Source organism: Sorex fumeus, unplaced genomic scaffold (assembly GCF_029834395.1).
Source record: "Sorex fumeus unplaced genomic scaffold, SorFum_2.1 ptg000044l, whole genome shotgun sequence".
Classification (NCBI taxonomy): domain Eukaryota; kingdom Metazoa; phylum Chordata; class Mammalia; order Eulipotyphla; family Soricidae; genus Sorex; species Sorex fumeus.
Window position 1 is genome coordinate 70702731 of NW_026606101.1, and position 18035 is coordinate 70720765.

The 18035-nt window shown below is 52.0% G+C and overlaps 1 protein-coding gene across 5 annotated transcripts in view; it reads right to left on the reverse strand.

Moving 5' to 3' along the window:
* TFDP2 (transcription factor Dp-2) overlaps positions 1-18035 on the reverse strand; it is a 142882-nt gene that overhangs the window by 87247 nt on the left and 37600 nt on the right. For all 5 annotated transcript variants that reach the window (XM_056121123.1, XM_056121122.1, XM_056121118.1 and 2 more), the window contains exon 5: positions 13363-13429. Coding sequence is in view for 2 of the 5 variants with exons in the window: in XM_056121118.1 (XP_055977093.1) it covers positions 13363-13429 (67 nt within the window). In the remaining 3 variants the exon portion in view is untranslated. The remainder of the gene's footprint in view (positions 1-13362; positions 13430-18035) is intronic.

The window sequence follows — 18035 nt, forward strand, 5'->3', positions numbered from 1 at the left end:
ATTTCTATTTAAAAAAATTTTTTTTTTTCTCAAAGAGCCATTCCCTCAGCCTGGGGATAAGGCAGCATTTTCAAAACCACTTGCAAACCTCCGACACGAAACCCAATGCAGAGTGAAGTTGTGTAATCCTACCTCGCCACAGCGGCCGTGGTGAAAGTGCCCAACGGGAAGGCGTGTGGCAACCCCTTAACGCTGCTCAAAAAAATGCTTCCATTTCTCCCTTCCACATGTGGCTTAACCAAGGAAGGTCTTCAAGTTCCATTTTTATTTTTTTTTCTTTTTGGGTCACATCCGGTGATGCACAGGGGTTACTCCTGGGTCTGCACTCAGGAATTACTCCTGGCGGTGCTCGGGGGACCCTATGGGATGCTGGGAATCGAACCCGGGTCGGCCACGTGCAAGGCAAATGCTGTCCCTTCAGTGCTATCACTCCAGCTCTCAGTTCCATCTTCTATTTATTCATGTTCACTTTGGGGACTTGGGGGCCACTTCACGGGGCTGTCTCCTGGCTCGGGGGACCAGATGTGGTGCTGAGGCCCTAGATAGGGTCGGCAGCATGCACCATGCACTCCAGTCGGCCTGAAGTTGGACTTTTTTTTCAAAGTAATCCCTTCCTCCTCCCCCACTCCCTCTTTTTTTTTTCTTCTTTTTGGGTCACACCCAGCGATGCATGGGGTTACTCCTGTCTCTGCACTCAGGAATCACTCCTGGCAATGCTCAGGGGACCGTACGGTGTAGGATAACACTCTTTTGTCCTTCCTCAGGTAGCTTAGGTTTGTCAGGTCACACCCATCTAAGAACACTGAACTTGTATTGTAAGCAATGTCCTTTCTGTGTGGACACAGGAAGACAGTTAATATTATGCTTTGTAACTTGGGAGTTGATTGACTCCGAATAATATTTACTCCTGGGCATCTGATTTCTTGACTCAGTTGCCCTTAGTTCCTAGCACCCCAAAAGCAGGGTCCCAACGAGGGACTGAATGGACCCAGGGCAAGCAGTGAGCTACCCTGGCATCGAAATGGGCCAGGCCAAAGAGCCACGATACTCAACTATAAGTTGAGCGCATGATCATGGACAAATGCTGTCATGATCCAAAAGTAAGTAACGAAGAGACTAGGTCCCTGCTGGAGCTAGGAAGATTAACCTGGCCTGAGGACTGCGAAATGTATAGTGAGATATTCTCAGGAAGAACCAAACTAAATTTATATCTCTTACTGTGCTCATACAGAATGACATTGCTAGAAATATTAGAAGTAGATTTATTACAACTATTTAAGTAGATTACTAACTGAAGGAAGAACACACCCTTGTTGGGATCCCACCCTTGGGTGGATCTCCTAGTAATCTGAAGTAATCTCTGTAGATGAGATTTTATCCTTGAATTAATTTCCTGGAGGAGTGGTCTTACCTCTCTTTGTTGATTCGTCAGTATTCAACCCACCTTTATGTCACCGCCTTATGTGACTGCTATATAAACTAAGACGTAAGCTCGGAAAAGGGGTGAGAAGTGAGAGAGCTCGGGCTCCAGAGATCCAGAGTCAGAGCCAGAAGGAGAGAGCTTCCAAGACTGGGGCCCAGGAGAGAAGGAGGCAGAGAAAGACAGGAGAGAAGAGGATTGGAATAAACTACTATTGATATAGACCGGCCTGGCCCCCGTTTTTTCTTCCGTCTGCCCTTGGCCAACAGCCGTTCCGATCCAGGCCACACACAGTGGCTCAAGAGCACCGAACGCAGGCGGTGAAACAGTGCCGTCCAGTGAGCCCGTGAACATACAACCTTCGGCGTGATAAGATTTTACAATACGGGATGCTGGGAATCGAACCCAGGTGGGCCGCGTGCAAGGCAAAAGCCCTACCCGCTGTGCTACCGCTCCCACCCCAGTAAGCCTTCTTTAATTCTGGCCTGTAATAAGCCAATACGGACAGCTCGGTGTTCTTAGTGAAGTGAAACTCATCCTGCTGTGGCTGTTTCTCACCCTCGCTGACCCTGGCATCCTTCTGACCTGGTTTCCTTCCTGTGGCAACTGCCCCGCTCCCCAGCTGGTCCCCCAGTTTCACGCTGTGGCCCCTGAATTTCACCTGGGTGCCCTTGGGACGTCTTGGGCGCCCACAGTGGGTCCTCCGGGTGCCGGCTGAACAACGCTGTGTGGATAAACAATCGCAGGGCAGAGAAAGGGGCCCGGGGACAGAGGCCCTGCAGGAAGAGCCAGTCCCCGGAATGAACAGGTCACTCCAACTATTCGGAGAATGGGAGAGTTGTCTATTTTCAGACCATTTAGATATTTTTAAATATCCTGAAACCAAACCCAGGCTCCAAAGGCAAAGCTGTTCACTGTGTTTATTAAAATACAATCTCCTACTAAGCCCCACTTTGGATGGAGAAACTTTTGTTTCCATAAAAATGCCGGAGTTTTGTTATGAAAATAGCAACCCACGGTCGCTAATACCTGCTGGTCAATGTGATATGAGGGAGAGCAAAAGCAAACTGAGTATTTCACGACTCACGGCTACAACAGAGTACCAAAAAGGCATAGACAAACACAGGGCAAATGTTAGTCTTTTAAATAAAATATCTACTTCTAAAAATCCGTGAGGGGCTGGAGCGATAGCACTGTGGGTAGGGAGTTTGCCTTGTACGCAGCCAACATGGCCGACACAGGTTCGATTCCCAGCATCCCATATGGTCCCCCGAGCACCACCAGGATCAATTCCTGAGTGCATGAGCCAGGAGTAACCCCTGAGCATCGCCGGGGGTGACCCAAAAAGCAAAAAAAAAAAAAAAAAAAAATCCGTGAAACAAAGATTTTGAAGACATATCATCTGTTCCTCTTTTCCCTTTTCTTCTTCTGTATTAGAAGTTTTTGGGTCATACCCGGTGGTGCGTTTGCGACCACGCGACCTCTTATGGTCTAGCCCACCGATGTACCTAAAGCGGCACACATGTGTTTGGTTTTAACATACTTGCTTGTATTCTCTTATATTCATCTTCCATCCCTCTTGGAGAGCCCAACAAGCTACCGAGGGTATCCCGCCCGCATGGCAGAGCTTGGCAAGCTCCCCGTGGTGTATTCAATATGCCAAAAACAGTCACAATAACGGATCTCATTCCCCTGACCCTGAAAGAGCCTCTAATACGGCAGCATTGGGAAAGACGAGTAAGAGGAGGCTGCTAAAATCTCTGGGACGAATGGACACATTACTGGCGCCTGCTCGAGCAAACTGATGAACAACGGGATGACAGTGATAGTGATACCTGGTGGTGCTCAAGAGTCATTCCTGGCTCTGCACTCAGAAATTACTGCTGGTGATGCTTGGAGGACCATCTGGGGTGCCAGGGATGGAACCCCGGTTGGAAGCATGTAAGGCAAGCACCTTTCCTGCTGTACTATCACTCCAGCTCTGAACACAAATCTTTTTTTTTGGGGGGGGGGTGCTGGAGGGGTTTGGGTCACACTGAGAGATGTTCAGAGCCTTCTTCCATGCTTTGCTTGGGGGACAGTGCAGTGCTGGCAATGGAACCCAGATGCCCTGGAGGTAAAGTCCCCAACCACCAAACCATCTCCCTGGGCCTGAGGTAGCGTCTGACCCTGATTCTCTGCCCTTTCACCTTGCCAAATGTTTTCACTGTTTGCCCTCAGACAGAGAGAAGTTTGCCCATTTCCTTCCCAGCACAAATGAGTGATTAGCATCTTGAAAGCAGCGTTCTCAGGCTGCAGTGTGGGAGGCCGTGAAACTACTGACCAGCCTTCTTGGTTCCTGCAGCACCAGGCCAGGCAGCCAGCAGGCATGGAAAGACTGAATCGCTTCTGGTCGAGCCTGGAACTTCTCTTCCTCCTGCCGCGCACCCCATAGGGTTCTCCCTATTCCCTGGCTGTGAGACTCTGTTCACTGCTTCAAAGCCTGGAGCGGCTGGTTCCCCTGCAGATGCCAGTTCCGTACCCTGTGCTGCAGGAAGCCCAGAATCATCCCGGCACCAATGGGTTAAAAGTAGCACAGATCAGGCCCTGACCCACGATACGCCCCCACATGGGGACACTGAACATTTTCTCTTGTCATCAAGTGGTATTTATCCAAGGAATTCAAAGTTGGTGTGACATTAAAGAAGAAAAATCAACCAATGCAACTGGTCCGATTCATGGATGGGAAACTGCCCGCCATATCATCACTGCAGAAGATACAGGGAAACCATTTTAGAGAGATGGTACAGGGAGTAAGATGCTTGCCTTGGGCTGGAGTGATCTATGGGTACGGTGCTTGTCTTGCATGTGGCCTACCCCAGTTCCATCCCCGGCATCCCGTATGTTCCTCTGAGCATCGCCAGGAGGGATTCCTGAGTGATTCCAGAACCAGGAGGGAGCCCTAAGCAATGCCAGGTATGGCCCGAAACGAAGGAAGGAAGGAAGGAAGGAAGGAAGGAAGGAAGGAAGGAAGGAAAAACTCAACTCTTCATGATCAAAACACTCAGTGCAGAGCTAGGGACACATTCAGAAGAAGGGTATTTATGAAAAATCTGCAGAGAACATCCTAATCATAAAGACTGGGAGTTTGCTTCCTCGGAGAGAAACAAAGCAAGGATTGCTGTTCTCACCACTTCTATTCAAGCTTGAACTGAAGGTCTAATCAGGGACATTGTGAGAGGAAGAAGAAAATAGAAACTGGGCAGGCATAAGAAAGGCTGTCTTTATTCACAGATGACTTGGTAGGACAAGTAGAAAATTCCAGAGCATCTGCAGAAGAATTACTAGAAATAAGTTTTCTTTCAGGTGGCAGGGAAAAAAGGAAACTCTCTCTCTCTCTCTCTCTCTCTCTCTCTCTCTCCATTCTAAGTCTCCATACCAGGACAACTGGAACTTGACCAGACGTGTTACTGCGAAACATGAAAGGAAAAGTCTTGTGTGTTGACACGTTGGAGTACTGCTCGGGTGTCAGGAAAGACGAAATCCTGCAACTTGCTGCTCTGTGGATGGACCCTGAGAGCATCGCGTGGAGTGACACCGGCCAGAAGGAGAGGTTCACACCCAGCACCACCTCTCATACGTGGGGACGTAAAGAAACACAGAAAGGGGATGACGAACGCCCAAAGACAACAGACATGGACAACTGGTCTGCAGTAGGAAGCTTGCCACAGCGCCGGGGCCGGGTGTCACAATCTGCGGGCTGCAGAGTACAGGGGCTGAAACGCCTGACTTGCATCAGCCAACCTGGATTCATCCCAAGCCCTGCAGAATGGTCCCTTGAGCACTGCCAGAAAAAGTTCCTGAGTACCCCCAAGTGCGCACTCTGGCCTTCCCCCCCACCCCGCCCTGGTTTTGTGACTCAGTCCTGCACATAACTCTGTCCCTGGTGTCCCGCATGCCCTGAGCACAATCCCAGTGGCTCCGAGGGCTGTGAGTGATTCCTGAGTGCAGAGCCAGGAGAAAAGCCCGAGCACCACCAGGCGGGGGACACAGAGACCAAAGAGAAAAGAGAGAACGTTGGGTGGAGCGATGACTGCAGGTTGGGTGCTGCCTGGCATTTGGCTGACACGGGTTCAATCCCCGGCACCCTAGAGGATCCCCAAGCCTCGCTGGGAGTGACCCCTGAGTGCAAAACCAGGAGGAAGCCCCGAGCACCCCTGGACGTGGATTCAAAGAAACAAAACTGCAATGCATCAGCAGGACTGCCTGGCGGCCAAAGGGAGCAGGGGAGGAAGGAGCAACCATTCTCTACGTCACTTTGGGGCCAGCGGGCAGCTGGGCTGGACCCTTTGAGACCCGAAGACAAGGGTGGGCAAGACAAAGCCTTCCCGGGAGCAGAGGGGACCAACTGGGAGAAGGGACTCATGGGAGAAGGGACACACAGCGTGGGGGTGACTGTGCGGTGGAGAATGTTCTAGGGTTAGGGGCCACTCAGAAAAGGCCTCTGAAAAACAAAGAGACGGACATTGGCCCAGGAAGAGTCTGAGCATCGGGGGCGGCACGCGGCAGGGGTCCTGGCAGACCAGGCCGAGAGAGGAGAGCGACGCGGACGGGAAGAGGGAGTCTGAGACAAGGCTCAGGCAGGAAGCAAGGACGCTGGCTCGCGGGAGGTATTTGCAGGTGGAACTTGGACTTTACCTTGATGGCAATAAGGAACTGCTGAAAAGTTGGGGTTTTTGTTTTGCTTTGTTCACCAGGGCACACCCAGCTGTGCTCAGGGATCCCTTCCGGCAGGGCGGGGCGAACCCTCTGGGGTGACAGGATTTGAACCCCCGTCCATCCGTGTGCGAGGCCGGCTCTGCCCCTGTGCTGGTCCTTCCCCTCCTGCTTGGGAAGCCTCGTTCCGCTTTGTGTTGGAGGGAAGAGCGGTGCAGCTGCAGCCCCGAGAGTGATGCAGTGACCTCGAGGGAGATGGGGGAGGGGCCAGGGAGCAGCCGTCATTCCCCACCATCTGGGCTCAGATCACAGAGGAAGCAGGCCGAGAGGCCCGGACATTCGGGCAGGGGGTTAGCCCATCTCCCGAGGACGGCAACGGAGGGGACAGGACATGGGACAGCACAGGGTGGACAGGGCCACGACTCGGTAAGACGAGGACAGGGCCCCGGCTCAGAGCCCCCAACGGGACGGCGGTTGGCGCTGGACAGAGACCTGTGCTGGGGATGCTGGGTCAGACTGTAGGAGGAGGCCAGGGAGAGGGGGGCTGCAGAGAGGGCCAGCTGAGTACCCAAAAGGAAACCATGAATATTAATGACAGGAAGAGGGGAGCCCACCTGCGGGCCAGTGGAGCAGGCTTATAGGCCCTGCTGGAGCCGGGATCACGTTCAAGTGCTCCAGAGCTCTGCTCAGCCCTGCGACCTGCTGTTCATGACATACCAGCAGTGGGGGCTCAGGAAGACACCTCCCCCTTGGTACCATGAGCGCGCCCCGGCCCGAGCAGATGCTCTGTCCCCAGGGATGAGCGCTCTGAGCAAACGCACAGGACCTGAGGGTTGTAGGGACGGGCCAATTCCGTGACCACTGGCACTTATACAAAATATTGGAAGTACTTAATGGAGACATTTAGTGGTTACAGACAATGTAAAATAAATTACCAAGGGGCCAGAGCGATAGTCCAGCAGGGAGGGCATTTGCCTTGCACACGGCTGACCCAGGTTCGATCCCCAACATCACATATGGTCCCCCAAGCACTACCAGGAGTAATTCCTGAGTGCAGAACCAGGAGGAACCTCTGAGCATCGCCGGGTGTGACCTGAAAAGCAATATATATATATATATATATATATATATATATACACATATATATATCACTATCACCCCATTGTTCATCAATTTGCTGGAGCAGGTGCTAGTAACGTCTCCATTCATCCCTTTCACGTGCTAGTGTAGCCCAATGGCATACTGGGGGCTCTTTTAGGGTCAAGGAAAAGAGGACCATCGTTGTTACTGTTTTTGGCACATTGAGTATGCCACGGGTAGCTTGCCAGGCTCTGTCGTGTGGGCAGGATACTCTCAGTAACTTTCCGGGCTCTCCAAGAAGGATGGAGGCCTTGGGGGCAGCCTCTAATCACCTTTACAGGTGTTCTCAGTCAGGCATATATGCGGGCAAGATACTCTCGGTAGCCTGCCAGATTCTCTGAGAGCGGGAACTATGCAGCCACGCGCTTCCAGGAGCTTGGTTTTATAGCCTCTGGATCTTGGCCGTTGATAGGGTTACACAGTTGGGGGGTATAACTGTCTAGCTACTGGAAGATGGGGGATCTGGGTGGAGAAGATCCAGTCCTGATCCGAGCAGGCTTGGAGATCTCAGCCCCGGGTCCCGCACTCCTGGGTTCCTCTGCTGACTCCCCTCATGCGTGAGGCTCATCCGAGCATGTGGAGAGTGGTCTCAGCATTGCTGTGGCTGGGTCCTGGAGGTCTTCAGCTGCCAGGGCTCTGCTCAGGGCCGGGAGGGAAACTCAACCTGCCCCCCTCCCAGGGGCCCCGGTAAGGACAGCCAGGCGCGGGGTAGGAGACTGTGCGTTGTTCTCCTCCGGGAGCTGGGTTTTATAGTCTCACATATATATGGGCTGGAGCGATAGCAGGTAAGGCGTTTGCCTTGGATGCAGCTGACCTGAGTTTGATTCCTCCGTCCCTCTCGGAGAGCCTGGCAAGTTACCGAGAGTATCTCGCCCACACGGCAAAGCCTGGCAAGCTCCCCTTGACGTATTCGATATGCCAAAAACAGTAACTGTCACTGTCCTCCCGTTGTTCATCGATTTGCTCGAGCGGGGCCCAGTAACGTCTCCATTTTGAGACTTGTTGTTACTGTTTGGCACATCGAATCCGGCACCCAAAACAGTAACAAGTCTCACAATTTGTTGTATATATAAGGACTGGAGTGATAGCACAGCGGTAGGGCGTTTGCTTTGTGCGCAGCCAGTCAGGTCGAGCCGGGTTCGATTCCTCCGCCCCTCTTGGAGAGCCCGGCAAGCTACCGAGAGTATCTTGCCCACACGCCAAAGCCTGGCAAGGTACCTGTGATGTATTCGATATGCCAAACACAGTAATAAGAAGTATCAAAATGGAGACGTTACTGGGCCCACTCGAGCAAATCACAGTGACAGTGAGTATGTGTGTGTATATATATATATATATATACACACACAATTTGATATATATGTATATATATAGAGAGAGAGAGGGGGAGGCTACTGAGGACAGGCTTGAGGAGGATTGGAGAAATGGAGGCAAAGGTGGAAGGAAGGTGATGGGGGTGTGGGACTTGGGGTGGAATAGGGACTGCCTGTAGCAAATCGTCACAAGCAACTTTGTAAACCAGGTGTTTCAATAGAGAGGGTGGGGGAGAGGAAAGTACAGGACGGGATGGGAGAGGTAAGATGACACACGGTGCCTTGGACCAGCCCACTCTGGCTTGGTCCTCAAGCACCACACCCAGTGCCCCCAGCACAGAGCACAGAGTCAGCCCTGCATGCCTCTGGGCGTCGACCCCACCTTCCCCACCCACCAAAGCAGTTAAATAAACAAACAAATAAATAAAGCACAGCTACAATGAGGAGGATTGTCCAGAGGCCACAGATACCCCAATGGAAGCCCCCCAAAGGCCACGGTGGGGCCATTTGAACAAAACAAAAAGCCAGAGCACCCGTGAAGCGTCCCTGAACCACAGAGGACAGACTAAATAAACGGAGACAGGACAGACCGAGGCTGCCCAAGGATCCTACAGAGTTCGAGAAACCATCCTCCCGCCCCACACTGGCTCTGCCCGAGGGAAGGAGAGGAACTGGGCACTGAGTGACCTGACCGCCCATGTCCCTCACCCCCAGCAGAGGATCACAGCAGGGCTCAGGGGCCAGCGACCCAAGGAGTTCTCCTGCCTGCAAAGCCTCCACTCACCTGTCAGACTATCTGCGGCCTGGAGAAGTATTGGAAACTAAATTACGACTTGAGTTGTTGGAGAGAGGAGAGCGGGGAGAGTGTTTGTCCTGCAAGTGGTGGCCCCAGGGTCGATCCCCAGCACCCCATGGTCGCCTGAGCACCGCTGGGAGTAAGCCCTGAGCACTGCCAGGCGTATCTCCTAATACCTCCAACCCCCCAAAGTATCTGAGTTGCCACTGCATGGCGGCACGAGTTCAGTGAAGTAAAATGCCCACTCAAATCGAAAGAACAACACTCTGGAGGGGAAATAAGCCAAACCAGACCTCACAGCGACTCCCAAAATCCAGGGCAGAGCCAAAACAACTTGACAGGGGCCGGAACAATAGCACAGTGGGCAGGGCATTTGCCTTGCACACAGCCAACCCCCCAGAATCCCATATGGTTCCCTGAGCACCACCAGGAGTAATTCCTGAACGCAGAGCCAGGGGAAACCCCCGATGTGACCCAAAAAACAACAAACAAACAAACAAACCCACAACAAAATGACTTGACATATGAAGGAATTAAGGGAAGACCTTGACTCCTTTTCCTGGGGGAAGTAATCAATTAATTTGGTTCCAGAATGATGGGATGTTGAAACCAACAGAAGAACTTGATTTCATCATTGTATTTCTTTATTTTTGGTCACACGGGATGGGACTCAGGGATCACTCCTGGCAGTGCTTGGGGGACTGTATGGGATGGTGGCAATTGAACCCGGTTCGGCTGTGTGAAAGGCAAGTGCCCTCCCTGTGGTACTGTCACAACAAAGAAGAATTTTAGAGCAGTCCAACTGCCCTAGGAGGTAAAGGAAGAGGTTAGCAATGACCCAGAGGACAGGAGTTATCTGTAGAGAAAGTGAACCAAGTAGAACTTCAATAACTGAAGAAAAATGCAGTCGGGGGGGGGGGGGGAGATGACATAGCAAAGCGATAAGATGAAGTAATAAGCCAAACTGATGATACTTAGGCAGGAAAATTCCAACATGAAACGTGCAAGAGCAAAGAGTTTGGAAGGAAACAGCCCCAGGAACTGCGGGACGGGGTCCAAAGATCTTACAGGCGTGACTCCGAATTCCAGAAGGGAAAACAGGCCGGCGAGGGGCAGGCACGAAAAGCCGAAATGCTCTCAAGTTTAGGGACTGGAAGGAACTTTAGAAACTCAGTGAAGGCCAAAGAATAAACACACACACACACACACACACACACACACACAACCACACCAGAGAAGGCACGCAATGCCCGGAGCTGAGAGCAACGAGGAAGGGCGACCTCCGCATCTGCCAGGTTTACCTCCCCCATCGGACCGTGGCGGGCTCTCGCTGCGAGGAAGAAGGAAACCAACATTTCTAACTTCCCCAGAGCCGCGGCCAGTGGCGCCACAGACCAGAGCAGCTAACGTGGCGGGTGCCCCTCAGGGCAGCCCGTGATCCGAACAGAGGGGATCCGTGTGGTGTGGCCCAGGGACAAAGGGCCAATCTCCGGGCAAAGGGGCCAGGTCTAGAGTCTAAGGTTCGAGGCAGGAAATGATGGAGTAACGACACCTCTGGGCATTTTTGGAAGGGTGTGTATATATGGTGTTTTGGGGATTTTTTGGTGGCAGGGGGCATGGGGACCTGACCATGCTCGGGGCTTACTTCTGTCTCTGTACTCTGGGATCACTTTTTTTTGCCTTTTTTTTTTTTCGGTCACCCCCATGATGCTCAGAGGTTACTCCTGGCTCTACACTCAGGAATTACTCCTGGCAGTGCTTGGGGAGCCATATGGGATGCTGGGAATCAAACCCGGGTCGGCCACGTGCAAGGCAAACACTCTCCCCACTGTGCTATCATTCCAGCCCCTCTGGGATCACTCCTGACAGCATTTGGGGGATTCTATGGCGTCCTGGGGATCAAGCTCCGGTCAGCTGCATGCAAGACAAGCTTTCCTGCTCTACCATCTCTCCAGTCCCACCTCCGAGGGGCTTTGTGTTTTTCTTGTTTTTTTTTTTTTATGGTGGGGGGATTCCCAAGTCCTAACCCAGCGGCCTTGGGGCCAGTCCCCATGATTCTCTGCCTGCAGGTGCAGACAGCACAACAGCTGATAGCATGTGCCCAACCCGGGTTTGCTCCCTGGCGCCCCATGGTCCCCCAGTCTCTCTGGGGACAGTCCCAGAAGCCCCCAGCACAGCCGAGATGGCCAGGGAGATCCCCAGCACTGCAGGGAGGGCCCAAGCCACGCCGCACCACAGGGCCTTTGCATGGAACTGTCGGCCCACTGGACTGAGAGTCATCAGCGGAGACTTCTGTTCTCCTGAGTACCACTTGGGAGCCCCTCCAACCCCAAACAGAAGAACCCCACGATCCAGTGATTCCACTCCAGTGATTCCAATGATTCCATTTAAAACGACCCAGGCACTCTTATGCTCTCCAAGTGTTACATGCTTCTGCCCGCCTGGAAATGGACCACACATGGCGCGACAGAGGCGTACATACACATGACATTTGGCCATCAGAAAGATGACACGAGAGCGACAGCACAGCGGGTAGGATGCTGCAGGCGCTAGCTTTCCACGCGGCCGATCTGGGGTCAACAGTGTCTCTCCCGCAAGCAAAATGTTTTTGGTTTGGTGACCACAGCCAGGGTACTCAGGGTTTACTCCGAGGCAAAAAAAGAGAATCATGAACATTTGAAGAATGTCTGTAAGGGCCGGAGCGATAGTACAGCGGGGAGGGTGTTTGCCCTGCACAGGGCAAACCCGGGTTCAATCCTCGATATCCCATAAGATGCCCCAAGCACCGCCAGGAGTAATTCCTGAGTGCAGAGCCAGGAGTAACCCCTGAGCATCACTGGGTGTGGCCCCAAAAAGAAAAAAAAATACAATGTCTTTAATTGCTTCATCATACCTGTTTAAACTCTTGGAATAATTTTTATTAATAGTAAGCGAGAGCAGGTAGGGTGTTTGCCCTGCACATGGCTGACCCGAGTTCGATTCCTCCATCCCTCTCAGAGAGCCTGGCAAGCTACTGAGAGTATCCTGCCTACCCGGCAGAGCCTGGCAAGCTCCCCATGGCATATTTGATATGCCAAAAACAGTAACAACAAGTCTCACAATGGAGACGTTACTGGTGCCCGCTCGAGCAAATCGATGAACAACGGGAGAACAGTGCTACAGTGCTAATATTAAGCTAGATTTGTGGGGGAGGGGACAGAAAGATAGATTTCTCTCTGCAGGCGCCCTACCCGATAGCCTATCTCTCCAGCCCCCTTTCATTTTTTTTGGTCACACCCAGTGAGTTTTAGGGGGCTACTTCTGGCTGCTGCTTGCTTGAGAAAGCTCCTGGGACCATTTGGTGTCAGGATTCAACCCTGGGCTCCCATATGCCAAACATGCACTCAAGCGGTTGGCACCATCTCCCCAGCCCTCTTCCTGCCTTTCATACTAGAAAATTCCAAACAGAAAGTAAGGAAGAGAGAATGACTCACACCCCACCCCCCCACCGCATAAGGTTACCATAAGGTTATCCAGCTTAGGTCGCTAATAATCTCACGGACAATTTTATCTATAAGGTAAAATTTTTTTAAAATTTATTTAATCCATAGCTCTCTCCCCCAGCAGAGTATGTAAGCCAAGAGATCAGCTCAGGCACGTACGTTTCAGTTTGTTTTCTCTCTCCCTACGGAAAGACACTGTTGAAAGATGCAGATGAAAAGACACTGCAATGTCCACAATATCCTCCGAGAATTGTGCATCAAGGTCAGAATCCTGGCAAAATCATTTCCCCCATAAAAGGGTATTTGACACAGAAAAATAACTAGCAAATACAAATATTAAATACTTATGTGCTTTTTACCGTGATTCCATAACCACTAAGAAGGACTCGGATATCAAGGAAGCTGGAAAAGCGCCAGCTGCCACAGTGCCACAGAGAGATGGCGAGAAAGCTCTCTCCGCCCCTCAGAACTTTCATACACGCTCATCGTGGAACACGTATACTCAACTGGCCTTACCTTTTGTTGGGCTGAGATTCTGGTCTGTGAATCCTCTTAGTTCTGCATTTGTGGTAGTCAAACCAACCTGAACAACACAGGTTAAAAAAAAATGGTCATAAGTATTATGTGATCACTTGATAACCATGTTATACCTTCCCACCAGATACCTACCACAAATATTACATACAGCTCCATAAAATGAATTCTAAACTAAAAAGTAGGATTAAAAGTAATGTCATGGGGCTGGAGCAATAGCACAGCGGGTAGGGCGTTTGCCTTGCACGCGTCCGACCTGGGTTCGATTCCCAGCATCCCATATGGTCCCCCAAGCACCGCCAGGAGTAATTCCTGAGTGCAGAGCCAGGAGGAACCCTTGAGCGTTACTGGGTGTGATCCAAAAAGAAAAAAAAAAAAGTAATGTCATTCAGGAGGCTGGAGAATTAGCATAGCAGGTAGGGCGTTTGCCTTGCACGCAATGGACCTGGGTTTGATCCCAGACATCCCATATGGTTCCCTGAGAACCACCAGGCGTAATTCGTGAGTGCAGAGCCAGGAGTAACCCCTGAGCATCACTGGGTGTGACCCAAAAAAGCAAAAAAAGTAAAAAAAAAAAAGTAATGTCATTCAGGCCACATAACTTGAAATACATGCCAGATTACAATAAGAAACAATAAAATAACATGATCTTAAAGCATACTGAGGTAGACAGAGGCACAGATGGTTGTTCTTTTTTCAATTTATTTTGTGGGGGCTTTGGTCTCCGGCTCTGTGCTCAGAAATGACCCCAAACACTTCTGTGCCATCTCTCAGCCCCTGGGGTTAGCCTTGAGATTTTCAGTCTTGAAGTGTTAACTTGGCACGTCAGTCTTTTGAAGGATTAACACCAAGAAGATCTTACAGCACAGCACACAGGCTTCTCTCAAAACCTGGATCTGTGCACTGGCTGACGTTCGCAAACTATCCGCTGCCTTAGCAGTCATCAACACTCCTTTAGTCGCCTGTCATTTCATTTGGAAGGACTAATGATTCCATTCTTGGGTAACTCAAAATATTCCTCGAACAGGAATCAGAGAGCGAGCGCACAGTGGGCAGTGCATGTGGCTCTCCTGGCTTTAATTTCTGGTACCCGCTGTGGTCGATGAGCCCTGCCAGAAAAGATTCCTGAGCTCAGAGCCAGGAGCAAGGCCCAAGCACTTCCGGGTGTGGCCCCCAAACAAAACCAATAAAAAGATTCCACTAATAGGTGCTGTTTATTTGGTCCAGAAGAGGAATTCTGATACATTTTTTTTTCCTTTATTGGTCACAACTGGCAATGCCCAATGGTTCCTCCTGGCTCTGCACTCAGGAATTACTCCTGGTGGTGCTTGGGGGACCATATGGGATGCCAGGGATCAAGCCCGGGTTGGCCGCGTGCAAGGCAAACGCCCTCCCCACTGTGCTATTGCTCCAGCCCTCTGATGCAAATTGATCTCTAAAATCCAGTAATGATGAAGTTTTACTCTGCAGCCGGGACAAAAACATTGAAAGCAGAGCTTTTCTTTCTTTGTCTCTGAGTCACACTGAGCAGTACTCAGGGCTTACTCCTGCCTCAGTGCTCAGGGGCCACTCCTAAGCAGTGTTCGAGGACCTCATGCAGTGCCAGGGATCAAACCCAGGTGTGTATGGCAAAGATTCGCCTGTACTGTCTCTTTGGCCCCAAGCATAGCTTCTTAATCCTATGTAGATAATGGAAAAGATATTTAATTGTGTCTAGCTCACATACTCTGTGAGGAATCAATCCTCTGCGATAAGATCTGCAACAAATCATTCTACGTGGAGCTCCAGTCACAACTATTAACGCTCAGTGTTCAATGTGTAAATGCTGCAAGTTTCCTGTGGGGTCACGGGTGTGCCTCCATTTGCTTAGCATGTGGCTGACCTGGATTCGATCTTCAGCACCCTAATGGTCCCCTGAACACCAACAGGAGTGACCCTTGAGTGCAGAGCCAGGAGTAACCCCTGAGCACTGCTGGAAGTGGAGAGGAGAGAGAGAAATAGAGAGAGAGAGAGAGAGAGAGAGAGAGAGAGAGAGAGAGAGAGAGAGAGCAGTGAAGACAGAGAGTCGTCTTCTACATGACCCACATGGAGCCCATGTTCCCAGCGACGACCGCATTACAGTCCCTTCCAGGGCATCCTTTCGCCTCGCCATTAGTCTACAGAGATAACGGCAGAAACCTCAAGTCCAACCACATGCTCCCAGCCGAGGGCTCACTGAGGCATGGGTTACTGTTCTGTTCAAACACCTGCTCGTGAGGTTCGACCAAGGCTGAATGAAATGGCAAGGGAATTCGGAAACTTTTTACCCAGTTGTACACCTGCACCTTAAAAAAAACCAACGAATGATGTTCTGACAACAAGTGAAAAGCTGGCAGTCTCACTGTTCCCAGCCCGACTACTGAGACAGCCCATCCTGCCTAGCAACGCTGCTAAGATCTCCAGGATCCGTCATTTGAGATGGACACTGCCAGGAGGGCCAGGACTTCGCACGGGATGGTCTCTGCTCAGAGACAAGCCCGACCTTTCATGAGCGTCCTTGGAGGATGACCATGAAATGAGGCCGACAACACGTGTGTCGTGCCGTGCTCAGAGGGAAGATCTCTGTGTCTGTGGTTGCCACCCACGTGGCCAAGGCTCTGAGCGGTTCAGCTGCCCAAGACGGTCCCGAGAGAAAACTGCCGGGGACCAGGATACACAGAGAATGCGTCTCTGACCCAACCAGCAGTTGGTAATAAAAATGTCCGGGGCCGGAGCAATAGCATAGCGGGTAGGGCGTTTGCCTTGCACATGGCCAACTCGGGTTCAATCCCTGGCATCCCATATGGTCCCCCAAGCACTGCCAGGAGTGATTCCTGAGTACAGAGGCAGGAGTAACCCCTGAGCATCGCTGGGTGTAACCCAAAAAGTAATGTCCAACCTCTGGGAAGGGGGAGCGGTCAAGGAGCACTGACCCACGTGGTCCCCCGGGCCCCACTGTGACATCCTCGATCCTGAGGTGGCTGGGGGTCCCCAGCACTGTAAGCTCTGAGTAGAAATGCATCCTGGGGCACATACATGGCACCATGGGCCATGAGTCGCCGGCGGGGGCTCTGGGCTGCTCCAGTGCCACCTGGAAGCCCCTCTCTACAGGATAAATCAAGTCATTTGTCGCTTTTGCTGCACACATTGCTAGTGCTGAATAGAAAGCAGGGCAGCCGGGGATCCCACAAGGCGGTGCCGTCCGTCGTCCTAACACGCGATGAGGCAGTAGGAACCCAAAGTACCCCCTAATACACACAGGTCAGGCCAGGGGCTTCCTCGGACTCAGCCTCCTGGAATGATCTCGGAAGCCAAAAGAAATGGAACCACTTTTAAAGGGAAAGAAATGGAAAAAACAAAGGACCAAATCAGGGCGTGGCTGTGCTGCCCCAGCAACAGTGAATTTCATCTGTTTATGAGGCTGTTTCCACCGAGGATCAGGAGGAGTGACGGTTGGAAGCCTGGCTCAAGGGCTGGGGGAGAGGGCAGTGGGACAGAGAGGGGACCATCAGGGCAATGATACTGGATGCCATTGATGACAATTTTGTCCTTAGATACAAGAGCCGCATTTGCCAACTCCGCTGACCCAGCCTTTTTTAACCCTTGTTTTTGGGGCCACACCTGACGATGCTCAGGGGTCACTCCTGAGTGCTCGGGGGACGCTGGGGATCGAACCAGGTCAGCTGCAAGCCAGGCAAGCGGCCTGCCCACTGTTCTATCACTCCAGCTCCCTCTGCAGACCTACATTTTGCAAAACGAGCCAGGGTGTAATCCAGGTGGTTATTTTGTGGTTTTGTCTTTTTGGGTATTTTTGGCTTTTTGGGTCACACTTATTGATGCTCAGGAGTTACTCTTGACTCTGCATTCAGGAATTAATTCTGGTGGTGCTTGGGGGACCGTATGTAATGCTGGGGGACCGAGCCCGGGTCAGCCACGTGCAAGGCAAACACCTACCTGCTGTACTATCGCTCCAGTTCTCGTTTTTGTTTTTTCCTTTTGTTTTTTAAATGGCTTTGGGGGTCAGAACCATTAGCGCTCAGGGCTTATTCTCAGCTGGCTCAGGATCTGTCCTGGAGGTGCCGGGGATTGAGGTGCTGGTGGTGCTTGGAGGACCCTGGAGGTGCCGGGTCAGCTGGGAGCAAAGCAAACGCCTACGCGCTGTAATATCGCTCTGGTCCCAACAAGGCCTTCAAGGTGTGACACCTGCGCCAGGGAGGGGGCTACTGGTTCCACCCCGCAGTGCTCAGGGGCTGTTCCCAGGGGTGCCCAGGTGACCAGACATGGGCTTGGCTTACACACAGCGTTTTTTCCCTCTCCTGATCACAACCCACCAAACTGATGCGTGCCGCCTGGACACTGCCAGGGCTCCCTCCCAAGCGTCTCCAGCGAGCGCGGCCTCCCCGCCCTCTCCACAGGCCAGCCTTGGGCCCCGGGAGGGACGCCCGGCTGCAGGTAGAGGAAAGCGCTCTGCTGAGACGCAGCAACGGGGCAGGTGCAGCAGGGCAAAGGGGACGCCGACCGTCCGGCTCCCCAGGCTGCGAGATTTGAGGCTCCTGGACCCGGGTCTTCCTGAGACGCCCCCACCTTTTGGCCTAAGTTTTGGGCAAAATTCCTCCCTTCTGGGGGCAGGGTGGCCA